A 20,025-nucleotide genomic window follows, 5' to 3' on the forward strand; every position below is an offset into this window, starting at 1 on the left:
TTCTTCTAAATAATCGGAATCTATTTTATCTTGTTTTCTTTCAAGGCTTCTCAGTCTTGGCTTTGAAAAGTTTGTCAGAGTTGGGAGTATCAGGAAGATTGCCAAGCCAGTTTTACCTTATAGGTAAGAACATGGATTTTTAAAAGTCAGAGTGCTCAAAGAAGTATAATAATTTTATATAATTTTAAATTTGGTTTTTGAAGAAGAGTGGAGAAAGCTTTATCTTTTTGTTGTTGTTGTTAACTTAGAAAATCTCTATTTTACTTTTTTCTAATGTTGTGAAAATGGGATAAAGAGGGGTATTCCTAACCCCTGAAACAAATAATACATTATATGTTAATTTTAAAAAAAGAGAGGGGTATTCTTTTATGTAATTCCTTTTTTAGTTTGCATGCTGGTTCAGAAAGTGAAAATGAACAACTGAAAGAACTACATGCACTAATGAAAGAAGACTTGACTCCTCTGGAAAGGGTCTATGTCAGAAAAAGTATTGAACAGCATAAACTGGGGACCAATAAAACCCTGCTGAAGCAGGTAAGTTTGTTTCTTAATTTGTATATACTACTCAGAATTCTTTTATTCTTGTTAATGAAGAATATTTCCTTTAAATAAAACAAATGACTGTGATAGTTTAGAGTCAAATAAAAGGTGTGTGTATGTCTATCCAGTGCATGTTTTATCTTATTGCAAAACATTCTTCAAATTTGTGAACAGATCCAACCATGAATGAGTTATCCTTTCTCCTTTTCTGTATTTGTATATCTTTTTATAAGCTCAAAGAGGAAAGAGAAGAGATGGGAATAGATTTCCTGGCAAGTTAAACGAAACTTGGGTTTTTTCTAGGTGAAATGGGGAAGGAAAAGGTCTGACCCTGTGCAAAATTTGTCAAATTTGTCTTTAATGCCTTGTCTTTAATGCCTTTAATGCCTTCCTAGAAAGCCAACCCTTTCAGGGTTTGTCTATATCTGAGAATCTAGGAGGTTCATATACTTTCTTCTAAGTTTTAGAAGCCAAGACTGGACACACAGGATCTCAAGCTGTAAAGTAGCCACAACCCTTTATCACCTTCTGATCTCGGCAGCTTCCTTCAGCTGGTAGCTGATGAGAAAGAAGTCAGTCAGTAGCCTCCTCCAGTGAAAGGAGAGCATGAGGAAAAGAAAGAGAAAGGGAAGAAAAGAGGGTTGTTGACTTCTTGGACCATGTAGACATTGGTTACTTTCTGCAAGAGATTCAGAAAAATCAGCATACTTGGGTCCCCATATTGTGTAGCTATTTCAGTAGTAATGCTGCTTAACAAACAAAATCTCAATACTTTAAGATAACAAAATTATGACTCTAAAGGTCAGTTGACAAGGCCCAGCTTGAGGCTTTGGTTCAGATCTCTTATTCTGAGACCAATTGTGCATGGTATGATGGTCTTCTTTTGACAGATGGCAGAAGTTCAAGAAGGAAGCCTAGATCACACAAATACATTTAAAACTTTTGTTCATGTCATGTCTGCTAATATTCCATTTGCTGCAACAAGTCATATGGCCAAGCCTAACATTTAGTGGGACAGGGAAATAACTCTCCCTATTTCTCTGGTGAGAAGCACTGCAAAGTCACATGGTAAAGGGTGTGGATATGTAATACTCTTACAGGGAGGGAGGGAGAAATTGCAAATAATAATCAATCTACAAGTTTTGGTTATAGAAGTCCTCAGAAGACTTCAGACTAGCTTTCTGTTATTTTGAGTTACAGAGTTAACTACTTCCTTTTCCCCAGCTAAATCCAGAAGGGCTTATTTTGACTGGGTTCAAGTCATGCAAATTAGTCATTTATGTAAATTATCCTTTTACTCACTTATCCAACATAATATTGATATGTAAGAATAATTGTTAATGATTTCTTTGATAATTTTCTTTTTTCTTTGATAATTTTCTATGTGAAAGCCCAGAGAGCATAGTCTATTGCTCATTGGTATTATTTGTTTACAAATGAAAACTCTTTTATTTGTTTATTTTTAAAGATTTATGTATTTTACTTTATTTTTTTAAAAGATTTTATTTATTTATTTGACAGGCAGAGATCACAAGTAGGCAGAGAGGCAGGCAGAGAGGGAGAAGCAGGCTCCCCGCTGAGCAGAGTCCGAGGTGGGGCTTGATCCCAGGACCCTGAGATCATGACCTGAGCCGAAGGCAGAGGCTTTAACCCACTGAGCCACCCAGGCGCCCCAAGATTTATGTATTTTAAAGAGAGAGTGCATACATGTCTGCATGCACACGTGTGTGAGGGGAGGGGCAGAGGGAGAGAGTCTTTAAGCAGACTCCCTGCAGAGTTTGGAGCTTGATACAGGGCTTGATCTCATGACCCATGAGATTATGACCCATGAGATCATGACCTGTGCTGAAACCAAGAGTCAGATGTACAACTGACTGAGCCACCCAGGTGCCCCAGTGAAAACACTTTCAAAGGAAACGTTTTTTAAAAAGTTTTGTCTAACAGGGGCACCTGTGGCTCAGTGCATTAAAGCCTCTGCCTTCAGCTCAGGTCATGATCCCAGGGTCCTGGGATTGAACCTCGCATCGGCCTCTCTGCTCAGCAGGGAGCCTGCTTCCCCCCCCCCTCCTATCTGCTTACCTTTCTGCCTACTTGTGATTTCTGTCTGTCAAATAAATCAATAAAATCTTTAAAAAAAAAAAAAGTTTTGTCTAGCAAATTTCCAAGCTCCAGTTAGGCGTTCAGAGCTAATACATTTCTAAAGTGATGTGTCTTTACAATAAAATTAAATTTTAAAAATGCTTCATAGTTAATTGCTATTTTCTAGATCAGTAATAAAATTTCTTCTGTGATTAGAATCTTAGCAATATAACAAATTAAAGATACAAATCATATAATATTTTAAAGAAACATTAGTTCTTTAGGTTTTTGTACTAGATATTTCTTTTAAAAAAATTGCTTCCCAGCTCACAACTTTCAGGTTCTTAGTCTAAGGTTGTCTTTATCAGGTATAGTTTCCAGAAATTAAATAATGAATGATATTTGAAAGTGATAACATGAGCAGTGTATATTGCTACAGTGGTGTCTTCTGCTGGATCTTATTAAAAGAGCTGACTATTTAAAAAGTATGGAGTTTCTAACATAAATGTGGCTTTGTGATTTTGTTTTTGTTTTTAACAAAAGGAAAATCTAACTGACAGGGCTATAATATGTGATAAATGTTATTAATGTATATAATATTTCTTGTTTTATGGGATCTTTGGAGGTAGTATTTAATTTGTAAAGCATATTTTTGTCAGTCACGTTTGTTGACAAAAAATATGGTCCATTTTTGTGGACTGCCCTTGCTACCAAGAAGTGGAATTATAGAGGTGCCTGGGTGGCTCAGTCCTTAAGTGTCTGCCTTCCACTCAGGTCATGATCCCAGGATCCTGGGATTGATCCCTGCGTCGGGCTCCCTGCTCAGCGGGAAGCCTGCTTCTCCCTTTTCCCACTCCCCCTGCTTGTGTTCCCTCTCTCACTATCTCTCTCCCTGTCAAATAAATAAATAAAATCTTTTTTTTTTTTTTAAGATTTTATTTATTTATTTGACAGAGAGAGATCACAAGTAGGCAGAGAGAGAGAGGGAAGCAGGCTCTCTGCCGAGCAAAGAGCCCGATGTGGGGCTCGATCCCAGGATCCAGAGATCATGACCTGAGCCGAAGGCAGAGGCTTAACCCACTGAGCCACCCAGGTGCCCCAAATAAAATCTTTTTTTTTAAAAAAAAGGAAATGGAATTATTCTCCAGATTGTTAAGAGGGAAAAAAATTATATATGCATGTGTGTATGTGTATATGAGTGAGTGTGTGTGTGTGTGTGTGTGTGTGTATGTGGCTATTAGACTACAGGGCAATTGAGCACATCTAATCAGAAAATTCAGTGATTTTCCTTTTGTTTATATTTAGTTCCAGAAATTAAATGTTAGCTTTTTTAAATCAGGTTTTTTGCCTTGAGGATAATGGTATTCTGCTATAATATTTGAGAATTATAAGATTCAAATATGCTTACAGACCACAAGTACAATTTAATTTACTGTTGTTTAGAAATAGTTAGACATTTTTACTTTCTAAAATAAGTCAAAATCCTAGCATGCATGAAGGTTAAGCAAGGTACAGTTCATTAGCGTGTTCAGTGCTCTTTGTGGAGAACTTTGGCCTCTGTTGATAATAATAATGGATGTTGTGTTTATTCAGCTTCATCTAGAAGGATGAAATATGTATGTCATCCTTAATATTTTTAAAATCCTTGATAATATAATACCTTCCTTGTGAATATCAAAGTGTGCCTTTTATTTGTTCTTATTAAGGGACATGTGGCTAAGTAGCCTTTGTTCTGTGATTTCCATTTCCTATGTGGGAATAATAAAAATGTGGAGGTAAAGTGACTTGTGATTCTTGATTGCCAGTAATTAAATTAGGACAGCTCATTTCTGATTTTAGCTTTACAAGTTCTTTGGTAAATACATTATCTTTATTTCCTAAAAAGTTGTTAATTAATAATATTCTTGTTGTAATAAAGGTACGAGTAGTTGGAGTTACCTGTGCAGCCTGCCCGTTCCCGTGCATGAATGATCTTAAATTTCCTGTAGTTGTGCTGGATGAGTGTAGTCAAATAACTGAACCGGCCTCTCTCCTTCCTATTGCAAGGTAACCTAAACATTTCTTTTCTGAAAAACACAGATATCACAATTATTTCAAATAATTTCTCACTTCAAACTCTTACCAAACTTGTGTGAAAATTCTTAGTAATTTAGGTACTAAACTCATTTAAAAGAATGCAGAAGATAATTTGGGGGGGATTTGGTTAATGTGTCAAGATTTTGTTAGATCACAGTTGAGGCATTTGGATCACATAATTCTTTTTTTGAAGTTTTAACTTTACATACAGTTAGTTAACATACAGTGTAATATTAGTTTCAGGTGTACAATATAGTGATTCAGCACTTCCGTACAATACCCTGTGCTCATCGCAAATGCCTCCTTAATCCCCATCACCTGTTTAGCCCTCCCCCCCCAATACCCCCGCAACCAGCCTCCCCTCTGGTAACCATTGGTTTGTGCTCTATAATGAAAAGTCTGTTTCTTGATTTGTCTCTTTCTTATTTTTTCCCTTTGTTTATTTCTTAAATTCCACATATGAATGAAATCATATGGTATTTGTCTTTCTCTGACTGACTTACTTTTCTTAGCATTGTACTCTCTAGCCCATCTATATCGTTGCAAATGGCAAGATTGCATTTTCTTTTTATGGCTGAATGATATTCTGTTGTATATGTAGATACCACTTATTTATCCATTCCTCAGTTGATGGACATTTAGACAGCTTCCATATCTTGGCTATTATAAATAATGCTGCTATAAACATAAGGGTGCATTATCCCTTTGAATTAGTGTTTTTGTATTCTTTGAGTAAATACCCAGTAGTGCAATTGCTAGATCGTAGGGTAGTTCTGTTGTTAATTTTTTGAGGAACCTCCACAGTTTTCCATAGTGGCTGTACTAGTTTGCATTCCCACCCACAGTGCAAGAGGGTTCTTCTTTCTCCACATTCTCACCAGTCCCACTGTTTCTTACGTTGATTTTAACCATTCTAACAGGTATGAGGTGGTATCTCATTATAGTTTTGATTTGTATTTCCCTAGTGATCAATCACATAATTTTTTTTTTTGAAAATTTATTTATTTGAGAGAGGAGGTGGGTGCCTGGGTGGCTCAGTCATTAAGCATATGCCTTCGGCTCAGGTCATGATCCCAAGGTCCTGGGATGGAGCCCTGCATGGGGCTCCCTGCTTGGCGGGAAGCCTGCTTCTCCCTCTCCCACTCACCCTGCTTGTGTTCCTGCTCTCACTGTGTCTCTCTCTGTCAAACAAACAAATAAATAAAATCAATCTTAAAAAAAAAGAGAGAGAACATAAGTGGGGGTAGGGAAAAGAGAGGAAGAGAGCAGATTCTCCATTAAGCACAGAGCTTGACACAGGGCTTGATATGGATGAGGACCTGAGCCGAAATCAAGAGTGAGACACTTTTCCAACTGAGCCACCCAGGAACCCCAGATTACGTAATTTTTAAAGCCTTGATAGCTCTCGTGCTAGAATTCTACTAGGACCTTGCAGATTTCCCAGCTAGATTAAAGGTTCCATTTTAGTCCTACTTTGAGGACCTAAGCTATTGAAGAACGTCCTTCAGTAACTTACTTTGTTAAAATTCCAGTATTTAGGTTCTGAAAATTATATTATGGAAGGATATAAAGTATATAAAGAAAAATAAGTTAAAAATTTGTGTACTAAAATTTAGAAGACTATGACATCTTCTAAGCTGTATCAGCTAATTGAAACATTATGCTTTTAAAACATTTCTAATTGAGGGATCCTAAAGGTGATGGCAAAAGTGCTAAACTTGGACCCAGTAGACCTGAGTTCTAGTCCTTGCTCTATCCCTGGTTAATGAGGGAGCAGGGTACCAATTAGTATGTTTTCCCTGGGACTTGGGAGGTCCTTCATCATAGGAATTTTAGTTTAAACTGGGAAGTCCTTAGCAAACCAGGATGAGTTGGTCACGCTATTCAGGAGCCAGGAATGGAGGAACAGTAAGGCATTGCATGGAGGATAGAGGAGTAATACTTTGGAGCACCTACTGTATATTAAACACATTATATACTTCACTAAGTCCTTACAACAGTTTTGCAAGGTATTAACACATCCGGTTACCAGTGAGAATACTGAAGCTTGGAGAAGTTGAATAACTTGTGTCCATAGAATATAATATAATAGAGCTGAGATTTGGATATAGACTTTTCTACAAAAACCAGACATTTTCCCATGATATCCTACCTCTATTTAGAAAGACATTTAGCCCCAGGAGCCTAATTTACTTCATCTCTAAAACAAGAGTTTAAGCCAAATGACTTTTAAGAAAGCCTCTGAGTTTACAGAATTTAAAAGTCATTGTTTCTCAAAATGTGTTCTGCAAAATGCTTATTCCATGCAGAGGCAGGCAGACATTTAGCGAGTTTTTGTTTTTTTTTTAAAGATTGATTTATTTATTTATTCGTCAGACAGAGATCACAAGTAGGCAGAGAGGCAGGCAGAGAGAGAGAGAGAGGAGGAAGCCGGCTTCCCTCTGAGCAGAGAGCCCGATGCGGGGCTCCATCCCAGAACCCTAGGATCATGACCTGAGCTGAAGGCAGAGGCTTTAACCCACGGAGCCACCCAGGCACCCCATTTAGGAAGTTTTATGTGGAAAAAAGTTGTAAAGGATTTTTAACTGAATAGCTTCAAATCCTTTTAATACATTTATTAGCATTATCAAGCCTTGTTGGCTACCAGAACTTTCTTTTTTTTTTTAAGATTTTTTTATTTTCAAGTAATCTAATCTCAAAACCCTGAGATCAAGAGTCACATATTCTACTGACTGAGCAAGCTAGGTACCCCAGTTCCTAGAACTCTTTGTGATATCCAGTTCTTTGAAATACATGTTAGAGAATAGTGCAATAAGGGGCATGAGGGCGGCACAGTTGGTTAAGTCTATGACTCTTGGTTTGGGCCTAAGGTCATTATCTCAGGGTCATGAGATAGAGCCCCGTTGAGCCTCACTGGGCTCTGGGCTCAATGAGGAGTCTGCTTAAGTTTCTCCCACTCTCTCCCTCTGCCTCTGCTCCCCCACCCCTGCCCTTTCTCTCTCTCTCAGATGAATTAATCTTAAAAAAAAAAAAATAGCGCAGTAAGTGATATCAATGCATCCTTTTTTGTTGTTGCTCAGATTGACTTTTGGAATTCTGTTTCTAGGTTTGAGTGTGAAAAGCTGATTCTTGTTGGAGATCCCAAACAGCTTCCTCCTACTATTCAGGGTTCTGATGCAGCTCATGAAAATGGATTGGAACAAACTCTTTTTGATCGGCTTTGCTTAATGGTACTACTGCTGAATTCATACAAAATTATAATTTATTGATTATACACTGTATAGATTGATAGATAATGAAAATATTAGAACTACCCCATCCCCTAAAATAATTTTAACTGTAATTGTTTAGAAAGTACCCCTCTTAAAGATAAGTAGAACCCTGTAATTTAACTGCCCTTTTATAAAATTAATCTTTTCCCCATGTACTTTAGTAGTGAGTAGTAAATGCATTGCTTTTGCTCTAAAATTTAAAAAACTCTATAATGTCTCTATTATCCCTGTCCCCTATTGTAGAGCCATTGTAGAGTGCTGCTTCACATTTAAATGAATTTTTAAAATTAATTATTAATATATTTTAAATTGAGGTAACATTCACATAACATAAAATTAACCATTTTAAACTAAATAAGTCAGTGACATTTAGTACATTCACAATACTGTGTAATGACCTCTCTCTAGTTTCAACATATTTTTATTACCCCAAGATAAAATCCCATACTCCTTGAGCAGTTACTGTCCATTTCCTCCTCCTTCCAGCCCTGGCAACCACCAGTCCATTTTTAGTCTACATAGATTTATCTCTTCAGGGGATTTTAAATCATACAGTCTTACAACTTTCATATCATACAACTTGGAATCTATACAATATGTGACCTTTTGTGCCTGGCTTCTGTCACTTAGCACAGTGTTGTTGAGGTTCATCCACACTGTCGCGTATGTCCGTACTATATTACATTTTTTTAAAAGTACACATTCATAACGTAGTGCAGCCATTGCCTGCTCATTTCCAGAACTTTTTCATTATCCCAACAGAAACTTTGTACCCATTATTTAATATGCTTCTTTCTTGAGCTGATAACCTCTATTCTACTTTCTTTCTCTATGAATTTGCCTACTCTGGGTGCTTTATATAAGTAGAATCATACAATATTTGTCCTTTTGTGTTTGGCTTATTTACTTAGCATAATACATTCAAGGTTCATCCATGTTGTGGTATGTGTCAGAATTTCATTCTTTGTTAAGGCCAAATAACATTCCATTGTGTGTAATACCACATTTTTTTATTCACTCATCTATGGATGGATACGTGGGTTGTTTCTATCTTTCAGCTACTGTGAATAATGGTGCTATGAACATTGGTATATAAATACCTGTTCAAGTCTTTGCTTTCAGTTCTTTTGATTATGTATCCAGAAGTGCTACTACTGGGTCATACAATAATTTTATGGCTTTTTAAAATCCATTCTTTTTTTTATTTTTAAGTTTTTATTCAAGTTCCAGTTAGTTAAAATACACATGTACTGGATAGTAATTCCCCACTTCCATACAACACCAAGTACTTCTCACAAGTGCCCTCCTTACTCCCCACCACCTATTTAACACATCCCACTATCCACCTCCCCTCTAATAGCCATCAGTTTGTTCTCTGTAGTTGAGTCTGTTTCTTGGTTTGCCTCTATCTCTTTCCCCTTTGCTTGTTTTGTTACTTAAATTCCACATACGAGTGAAATCAAATGGTATTTGTCTTTCTCTGACTTATTTTGCTTAGCATTATACTCTCTAGCTCCATCCATGTCATTGTAAATGGGAAGATTCCATTCTTTTTTTTTGTGGCTGAGTAATAATATTCCATTGTATATGTGTGTGTGTGTGTATCTCTATATACCTATATATACCTATATCACATTTTCTTTTTCCATTCATCAGTCAACACTTGTGCTATTTCCATAGTTTGGTTATTGTAGATAATGCTGCTGTAAACATCAAGGTGCATGTATGCCTTTGAATTAGTGTTTTTGTATTTTTGTATTTGTATTTTATTTGTATTATATTTGTATTTTGTGTTTGCATTTTATTGTATTATATTTGTATTTTGTTTTGTATTGTATTGAAGTGCAAATACCTTGGATCACATAGTAGTTCTATTTTTAAATTTTGAGGAATGTCCATACAGTTTTTCAGGGTGGCTGCATCGGTTTGCATTCCCAGTGTAAGAAGGTTCTCCATTCTCCACATCCTCGATAATTTTTGTGTTTAACTTTTTGAGGAACTGCCAAACTGTTTTCCATATCAGCTATACCATTTACATTCCCAACAGGGATTTCTCAACAAAATGTTCCAGTTTCTCCACATCTTCACCAATATTTGTTTTTTTGTTTTATATTTTTGAGGCTTTTTATTTTTATTTTTTAAGATTTTATTTATTTATTTGACAGAGAGAGAGAGAGAGAGAGAGATCACAAGTAGGCAGAGAGGGAGGAAGCAGGCTCCCCACGGAGTGGAGAGCCCGATGCGGGGCTCGATCCGAGGACCCTGGGATCATGACCTGAGCTGAAGGCAGAGGCTTTAACCCACTGAGCCACCCAGGCGCCCTGGGGCTTTTTAAATAATAGCTCTCCTAATAGATGTAAAGAAGGTCTCTCATTGTGGTTTCCCTAATGAATAAGGACATTAAGCATTTTTGCATGTGCTTATCTTTGGAAAAATGTTTATTGAAATATTTTGCCCAATTTTGAATTGGGATGTTTGGTTTTTTGATGTTGAGTTGTATATGTTCTTTATATTTTCTGGATATTAAACCCTTATTTGCAAATACTTTCTTCCATTCTTAGGTAGTCTTTGTTTTCTTGAATATATATATATATATATATATATATATATATATATATATATATATATTTTTCTTATTTTTTTTAATTTTTTTTTTTTTTGAGAGTGAGAACTTGCATGAGCAAGTCAGTGGGGGGTAGGCAGAGGGACAGAGACTCTTAAGTAGGCTCCAGGCCAGTGTGGAGTTTGACATGGGGTGCAATCTCATGACCCTGAGATCATAACCTGACCCAAAATCAGGAGGTGGATGCTTAACCAACTGAGCCATCCAAGTGCCCCTTGACAGTATCCTTAGATGCACAAAAGTTCGTAATTTTGATGAAGTCCAATTTATCTATTTTTTCCTTATGTCACTTATGATTTTGGTGTCATAGCCATGAAATTGTTGCCCAGTCCAGTGTCATACTGACGTCCCCCAATGTTTTCTTCTAAGAATGGTACAGTTTTGGCTCTTACATGTAATTCTTTGATCCATTTTGAGTTAATTTTTTATATGGTATATAAGGTACAGATCAACTTTTTTCTTTTCCTTGCAGATATCCTGTTTTCCCAGCACCATTTGTTGAAAAAACTGTCATTTCCCCATTGAGTGGTTTTGGCACCCTTGTTAAAAATCATTTGACTTTGTGTGGGTTTATTTCTAAATCGTCCATTCTATTTGATTGGTGCATATGATTTAATTACTTTTTTATGGCTGAATAATATTTCATTGTATGTATATACCATAATTTGCATACCTATTCATTATTACTATTGTTTTGATGCAATAATCTAAAGCAAGCTATTTTAAAAGCAGAAGATTAAAATATTACCTAAGAGTTATAGAAAATCTGTTGTCAAAGGAAAAATGTTATCATTGTTGCTAGTTTATTATTAATTAATTTTTCATTGTTGCTAGTTTATTCTTTTTCAAAGATTTTGTTGATTTATTTGAGAGAGTGAGAGAGAGAGAGAGAGTGTGCACAAGCTGGGGCAGGGTCAGGGGAAGAGGGGGAAGCAGACCCCCTGATGTGGGACGCTATCCCAGAACCCCAGGATCATGACCTGAGCTGGAGGTAGACACTTCCCAACTGAGCCTCCCAAGCATCCCTATTCTTGCTAGTTTAAATTGCATTTAGGGGGTTATTTTGCTGTTTGAACTTCCAATAATCTGTATTTTCTTAGCAGAGGAGAAAAACTGAAATGAAACTAGAAATAATTAAATCTCAAATAAATATTTCTTTACCCATAAGAGATAGTTTTTCTAGAAGATCCTCTAACAGATTTTAGACAGATGGATTAATTTCTTTGCTCTAAATGGTAGAGATACTAGTGTTCTCATGCTTTACCCCCCTTTTCTTATCCCTTCCCATGTTCCTATCTTTGTTAGTTATTACATCATTATTCTTTTTGTTTTACAATCATAATTTGTACAATTATTTAGAATCAGTTCTATATTTAAAAAATTCAGTACTTTTTCATTCATCTGGGTGCCTTGGACTTCATCATCATTTTTTTTTTTTTCCAGAATGGCTCATAGATGCCAACTTTCCTGAGTTCTTTTTGTTTCAAATGTCTATTTCCTTTCAATGTAAATGGCACCTTGGCTTATTGAAATGTTGCTATTACTGTGAATTTTGGGGCCAGCCTGATTATTTTCCCCTTGTAATGATTTATATTTTCTACCTGGGTGCAAGAACTATTTTTATAACCTTAAAGTTGATAAACTTACTACAGTATATCTTAGTGTGGAGCTTTCGGTAACTAATCACTCTGTAAAATAAGTTATCTCAAAGTGGAAATTCTTTTTGTTCTTTGTTTCAGGAAAGGTTTTTGTTCCACCTGTTGAATTCTCTGTCAGTAGCTTGTCTGTGCAGCGTGCTATAACAAAACACCATATACTGGGTGGCTTAACCAACAGATTTATTTCTCACAATTCTGGAGTTTGGGAAGGCCAAGGTCAAGGTACCTTCAGATTTGGTTCCTGATAAGAACTCTGTTCTTGGCTGTATCCTCACATGGTGGAAAGAAAGAAAACTCTGGCCTCTTCCTCTTTTAAGGAGACTAATCTTATCATGAGGGCCTCATCCTCATGCTCATCTAAACTTAATTACCTTCCAAAGGCCCCACCTCTAAATACCATCACTTTGGGGTTGAGGGCTGCAACATAGGAATTGGGGTGGGGAACACATTCAGTCTAAAACAGAGAGGTTCCCCAGTTATTCTGATATTGGGTGTCTTTATCTGTCTTCCATTTATGTTACCTTAATTTCTTTTTTTTTTTTCCAGATTTTATTTATTTATTTATTTGACAGAGAGAGAGACCCAGCAAGAGAGGGAACCCGTTCTTTAATGTTACCATTTAGAAATTAGTTTGTTTCTTTAGGATTGAAATTTCCCTTTTAATCTTATCTTTTCATCATCTCACCTTTGAGATTTTGTTTCACTCAATTATATTCTGATTATATTCTAAAGCTTTTATACTTGAGGAAAATTTTCTTCTGTTTCTTGGTTGTATTTTTTTTTTTTTCTTAAAGATTTACTTTTATTGGACAGAGAGAGAGAGACCACAAGTAGGCAGAGAGGCAGGCAGAGAGAGAGGGGGAAGCAGGCTCCCCGCTGAGCAGAGAGCCCGATGAGGGGCTCGATCCCAAGACCCTGAGATCATGACCTGGGCCGAAGGCAGAGGCTTAACCCACTGAGCCACCCAGGAGCCCCTCTTGGTTGTATTTTGTCTAGGCTGGGTTCTATACATATTGTTTGCATTGTCTTCCTTATTTTGTTAATTTTGGGGGAGAAGCCGTCATATGTTTGCATAGTTGCCATTCCTACTTGATTACTTGATGTTTGTCTTTGAGTAGCTCTCTCAGATTCGTATTCTCTATTTTTGTAATATCCTTAAAATATGATGGTAAGGAAGTGGAGTAGGAGTGAGACTGGAATAGAACTAAATAAGAATGTGTAATGTCTTTTTTAGCTTACATGCGCTCTCTCAATTCCAAGGTTTTGTTAAATATCCTGTCCCCGTATTCACTCCACATGGTTGGAGGTATTGTTCCTTTCCCAGATGAGGACTATTCCTGGATTTCACGTGTCCTCTCAGTTTGATGTTTAGTCCTCAGAGCCTTCACTTCCACTAAAAACTGCCCATTTCACTTTCTCTGTTTCATTATTATTCTTAGAAGCCATTTCTATTTTATGACTTCTAGAGGAGTTAGGAATCTTACTACACAGATGGTTCCTGACTTACAGTGTTTTGACCTAACAATTTCAACTTAATGATGGTGTTAAAGTGATAAATTTAGTAGAAACTATACTTTGAATCTTGAATTTTGATCTTTTCCCAGGCTAACAATATGTGTTAAGATCCTTTCTCATGATGCTGGGCTACAGCTCCCAATCATGATCATGAAAACAAACAACTGATACATGTAAGAACCATTCTGCACCCATACAACCATTCTGTTTTTCACTTTCAGTACAGTATTAAATTACAAGAAATATCCGACACTTCTTTATAAATCAGGCTTTGTGATAAATGAATTAACCCAACTGTATGCTAATGTAAGTATTCTAAGCATGTTTAAGGTAGGCTAGGCTAAGCTATGATGTTCCACAGGGTAGATGTATTAAACGCATCTTGACTTATGATATTTTCAACTTATGATGGGTTTATCAGGATGTTACCCCATCATAAGTCAAGGAAGATCTGTATTGCATTTCTCCCTTCCACTTAAATTTTCTTTCTTTCTTGGTGACAGGTACCTTTTAAAGTTTATGACATTGGGATGGCTATAAACATTTGTTGCCTGGCTTCTGTATTTTTTCTTTGCTGTTGTTTTTAGTATTTTGTTATTTTAATGTTTTGTTGTCCGTTTAGATATTAGAGAATGGATTCTGCAAGGCAGTTTTATTCTACTTTCTTCAGAAGTTTCCCCATGCACTGAGTTGCAAGTTGATTTAAGTTTTGAGTTGAGTTGTACTTAATTTGTGAAGACTCAAGCTTTCAGTGGTCTTGAGCTTTTAATTGTAACTGAATTGAACTGCATAACTTTCTACCGCTTCCATAATGTCAGTGTCCAGATTCTTTTGAATCAGACCTTTCCAGTGGCTTCTTAATAATCTTAATTAAAAAATTATTTAGATTCTTAAAACATTTTTGAATAGGTAACTTCGTCACATGATTTGGGATTTGAATTTAAGAGGAACCAGAAAGTACAGTGAAGACTTCTACTCCTGTCCCCCAGCCACTCAGTTTCTCTCCCACAAAGCAACTGTCACCTTTGCTTGTACCCTTCTAGTGATAATTTGTCAGTGTAAGCAAATACATATTTTCCCTCTGTTTTAACAAATGCTAGCATAGTATGCATGCTGTTATGCTCTTTGCTCTTTCACTTATTTGTTGTCGATGACTTTTAAAATATGAAGTAGATTTTTTTTTTTAAAGATTTTATTTATTTATTTGACAGGGATCACAAGTAGGCAGAGAGGCAGGCAGAGAGAGAGAGGAAGGGAAGCAGGCTCCCTGCTGAGCAGAGAGCCCGATACAGGGCTCGATCCCAGGACCCTGAGACCATGACCTTAGCCGAAGGCAGAGGCTTAACCCACTGAGCCACCCAGGCGCCCATGAAGTAGATTTTGAGAGGGGATTTTAAAAGGGTAAATAAAGGACTTAAAAGTGATTTATTTACAGAATAAAATGGAATAGAATTTACAAAATGGAATATATAAAACAGTTAAGGTGAATTAACTTGATCCATATAGATAGTGCTCATAAACATACTGGATATTGAGAGAAGCAAGGTGCAAAGTGTTACATAGTGTAAAACACAATTTATGTGAATTTCAAAAGCATAACAAATAATATGTATTAATCATAGGTATATGCCTATGTAGTAAACATATAGAACTTCCATGGGAATGCTATAAGATATTGATTCAGAAAAAAGATAGATACCAGATATTAATGTATGCATAATGTTAGTTTGAAGCTATTTCTGGAGAAGGTGGTAGAGGAAATGAGCTTTAGCTATATATGTCACATTTTATGTCTTAACAAAAGAGAGATCTGAAGCAACAAGGACTAAATACTAATGTCACATCTGTATAGTACATACATGAGTATTATATTTCTTTGCTTTTCTGTGTATTTGAACTACTTCAGAATTAATTAAAAGAAAAAAAATATCACCTAATCATGATAGAAAGTGTAGAAACTACAGAAAACTAAAAGGTTAAAAAAAAACAAACCAAAACTATAATAACCTCATTGCCCCCAAGAGAAAATCCTTTATAATATTTTAGTAGTGTTCCTTCCAGCCTTTATCTTTGGGGTATATGCTTATATCAGATAAATGTATATATATAAACTATAAAAATACATATATTTGATATGTGCAAACACGTTGGAATATCATGCAGCCATAAAAAAGGAAATCCTGCCATTTGTAACAACATGGATGTACCTTGAGAACATTATGCTAAGTGAAATAAATCTGAGAGAGACCAGTAGTATATATCATTTATATGTAGAATCTAAAAAAGCTGACCTTGTACAAACAGAGTAGAATGATGGTTACCAGGAACTGGAAGGTAGAGAGGTAGGAAATGGGTCATGTTGGTCAAAGTGTACAAATTTCTAGTTATAGGGTTTGAATAAGTTCTAGGGATCTAATTAACAGCATGTTGATTATAGTTAATAATACTATATTACATACTTGAAAGTTGCCAAGAGAATATATGTTAAATATTCTCACCATAAAAAAAGAAATGGTATCTATGTGCTGTGATGGAGCTGTTAGCTAACACTATGGTGGTAATCAGTTTGTAATATAGGTGTATCAAGTCAACTCCTGGTACACCTTCAACTTACACAATGTTATGTGTCAATTATATCACAATAAAGCTGGAAAAAAATATTTTCTTATATAGTTGAGACCATACTATTTTAAACTTTGCATTATAATAAATCATTTCCCTGTGTTACTAACTAGCTTTGTAATCATGACTGTTGTCGTAAATAAGTTTAATCACCAAATAGGTAATGTGGATATACCATAATTTAGTCATTTCTCTAACATTGTTTCTAGTTCTAAAGCATGGTCCTTTGAGCATTTTTTTTTTTAAAGTAGCCTTCATGACCACCCTCAGGCTTGAAATCACAACCCCAAGATTAAGAGTAGCATGCTACACCCACATGCCCACTGATTCAGACTCATTCACAAATTTAGGCCCTAAATAGTACTGAGGATTGGATTTTTACTTACTATTTTTCTCCCATAAAACATACCTAGTTGGGTGCCTGCATGGCTCAGTCAGATAAGGATTTGCCTTCCACTCAGGTCATGATCCCAGAGTCCTGAGATCAAGCCCCACAATCAGGTTCCCAAGTCCGCTTCTCCCTCTGCCTCCGCCTCCCTCTCTCTTTCTCTCTCACTCTCTGTCTCTCATGAATAAATAAAATCTTAAAAAAAAATACCTTGTCTATGTGACCATTAATCCTTCCTTTTACTATGTGTTTTTATTACTAGAGTACCTTGTATTATTTAAAATGTTCAAACAGTGCTACAGAACATTTTGCAAAGAAAGAGTATGCTCCAGAGACCCCTAAAGTACATGGAATGTGTATTTTATGATACATTAACAAAATTGAAAACTTATTTGAAGATTCAAAATGAAAGATGGCTTGTACCCAAGGAGGAAAATTCATAAATGAGTTATCAACAACACTTTCTAATTTTTTTTGAAGATTCTCTTTTAATTTAGTGTCTGCCCTACTCTGCATAGATTATAAAAGCATAATGTTAGGGGCCAAACTTATTAGGTAATAATTTGAAGATTTGACATGTTTTATAATTTTGTGGTATAATAATAGTTTGCTGTGAAAATATCATTAGTAATTAAGAAAACTGTATTTGTAGTCTGTTTCATCATGGTTGTAATTCACTTGCTAAGAGCACAATGTGGTGATACTTTTAAATTTTAAAATATTGTTTTTTTCCTTAAGGAAAAAAATGCTTCAATTTTCTATTTTTCTGCATTTAAATTTCTTAGGGGCATAAGCCAGTTCTGTTGAGAACCCAATACCGTTGTCACCCTGTGATCAGTGCTATCTCTAATGATCTGTTTTATGAAGGAAACCTCATGAATGGCATTTCAGAAACAGAGAGGAGCCCTTTATTGGAATGGCTCCCAACCCTGTGTTTCTATAACGTTAAAGGACTGGAACAGGTAAATGACGTTAATGTTAATGAGAGTCAACATGGTTTAGTTTCCTGGTTTAATTTTATTGTTGTTTATATGGTTTTCTTGGTCTTTCCATAGGCTTTCTGGGAAATATAATTTAGGATCTGTTTCTTATTCCAGATTGAAAGAGATAACAGCTTTCATAATGTGGCAGAAGCTGCTTTTACACTCAAACTGATTCAATCACTGATTGCAAGTGGAATAGCAGGCTCTATGATTGGGGTGATAACATTATACAAATCCCAGATGTACAAGGTTTGTATTACATATGATACTTAAATATTATAATTTTATGTTATAATATTTGATATTACATTTGTAGTGGTTTGTTTTGGTTAAAAACAATTTTGGGACTGTAGTTAACATATTAAAAAAATTCTGATTTTTATCTGGTCTGGCTTTTTTTCCGTATAATTAAATGTAAATCTAACAAGGCTTAATTAAATTCAGTTTACAGCTGTTGGGGCAAAAATGCAAATAAACAAATTAGAGGGAAGAAAATACAGTGTATGCTTTGTGTTTTGGGACAGATGGGATTCAATCTTTGTTTTCCAAAATGTTCTTTCATTATCATTTTATTTTATTAATCAAAGATAGATACCAGATATTAATGTACGCATAAGCCAATTACTTCTAACTAGTTTTTGCTTTTTTAAAAAAATATTTTTCATCTGTTTCATTATTTATCAACTCTGAATTAACATATCCAGATGAATTCCTCAGCAATAGATAAATCAACACTTTTGATTTTGTTGCCTAACTTATATTGTCCTCTCGTTATTTATGTATCATTTTAGAAACTACTAAATATTTGTGAGTCGTAAAAAAGAAAATGAAAATTATCCACTACCAGTTAAATAAAAAGGGCTGCTGTCAATAGGTTCAGGTCTTAAGTTCTTCATAGTCCCTGCCCTGAATGATCTCTTTCTTCTTTCCTCCATAGCTTTGTCATTTACTCAGTGCCATGGACTTTGACCATCCTGATATTAAAGCTGTGCAGGTATCCACAGTAGATGCTTTTCAGGGAGCTGAAAAGGAGATCATTATTCTGTCCTGTGTAAGGACAAGACAAGTAGGATTCATTGATTCAGAAAAAAGAATGAATGTTGCATTGACCAGAGGAAGGAGGCATTTATTGATCGTGGGAAATTTAGCCTGTTTACGGAAAAATCGACTCTGGGGACGTGTGATCCAACACTGTGAAGGTAAAATAAAAATATGTTTAATTCAAGCATTTTGAATTGAAACTGACTTTTGAGTTAGCGCTTAGAGTGGTTCAGATAGGAAAGCTCTGGATTTGCCACTGTGGGAGATAACTAAAAGAATAGGGGACCACTATGAAATACTGTTGTCTCATGTTTTGTATCTTTTTAAGGAAGGGAAGATGGATTACAACATGCAAGCCAGTATGAATCACAACTGAACCATCTTCTTAAAGATTATTTTGAAAAACAAGCAGAAGAAAAACAGAAGAAAAAGAATGAAAAAGATAAATCTAAAGATAAATCTCATTCACAAAAAGACATGGTATAGATAATTTATATTTATATGAATTCCAAATTCATTTTATACTATATGGTTTTTATATTTTTTAATTATCCTAAAACTTTGTTATCAAAAAACCTTTAAAGTATTTAAATAACATTAAATAACCACATGTAAAAAAATTGCTCTTCAAAAAAAATACATATATTTAGATAGGCAGATGTTGAAGGTAATATAAAATCTTACTAATAAAAAGACATTTCTTTCTAAAATTATGGCTTCTGTCTGCTAAAGGAATAAATTTTATAGAGGACATGGAAAAGGCTTCCTGGGGAATACCAGTATTACTTCAAAAATAAGTAAATATCTCAACACTTGATCTTAGCCAAAAGGCCAAGAAGCAATTAAAAAAATAAATACCCCCAAAACTCCTCTATTAGAACTTGGCTACACAATTATATCAAAACACTCCTTTCTGAACCATAGCTCTATCAGAATTTTTTTTTTTTTGAAGATTTTATTTATTTATTTGACAGAGGGAGAGAGATCACAAGTAGGCAGAGCAGCAGGCAGAAAGGGGGAAGCAGGCTCCCCGCTGATCAGAGAGCCCGACATGGGGCTCAATTCTAGGACCCTGAGATCATCACCTGGGCCGAAGGCAGAGGCTTAACCTACTGAGCCATCCAGGTGCCCCCAGAATATTTAAAAAAAATTATTTTTCTTAATTTTTTACTATTTTTAAAAATATACAATGTATTATTTTTTTCAGGTGTACAGGTCTGTGATTCAT

General features: G+C 35.5%; 1 protein-coding gene across 1 annotated transcript in view; it reads left to right on the plus strand.

The window, feature by feature from the left end:
* The window catches only part of ZGRF1 (zinc finger GRF-type containing 1), an 88,269-nt gene extending 68,904 nt beyond the window's left edge, over window positions 1–19,365 (plus strand). The window contains exons 24-31 of the mRNA XM_032856764.1: window positions 46–123; window positions 387–534; window positions 4,538–4,665; window positions 7,802–7,925; window positions 17,559–17,735; window positions 17,871–18,005; window positions 18,694–18,955; window positions 19,126–19,365. Coding sequence (XP_032712655.1) covers window positions 46–123; window positions 387–534; window positions 4,538–4,665; window positions 7,802–7,925; window positions 17,559–17,735; window positions 17,871–18,005; window positions 18,694–18,955; window positions 19,126–19,283 — 1,210 coding nt within the window. The 3' untranslated portion in view covers window positions 19,284–19,365. The remainder of the gene's footprint in view (window positions 1–45; window positions 124–386; window positions 535–4,537; window positions 4,666–7,801; window positions 7,926–17,558; window positions 17,736–17,870; window positions 18,006–18,693; window positions 18,956–19,125) is intronic.
* Window positions 19,366–20,025: the final 660 nt, after the last annotated feature.

This window comes from Lontra canadensis, unplaced genomic scaffold (genome assembly GCF_010015895.1).
Source record: "Lontra canadensis isolate GAN:19392208 unplaced genomic scaffold, GSC_riverotter_1.0 scaffold1, whole genome shotgun sequence".
NCBI classification, from domain to species: Eukaryota; Metazoa; Chordata; class Mammalia; order Carnivora; family Mustelidae; genus Lontra; species Lontra canadensis.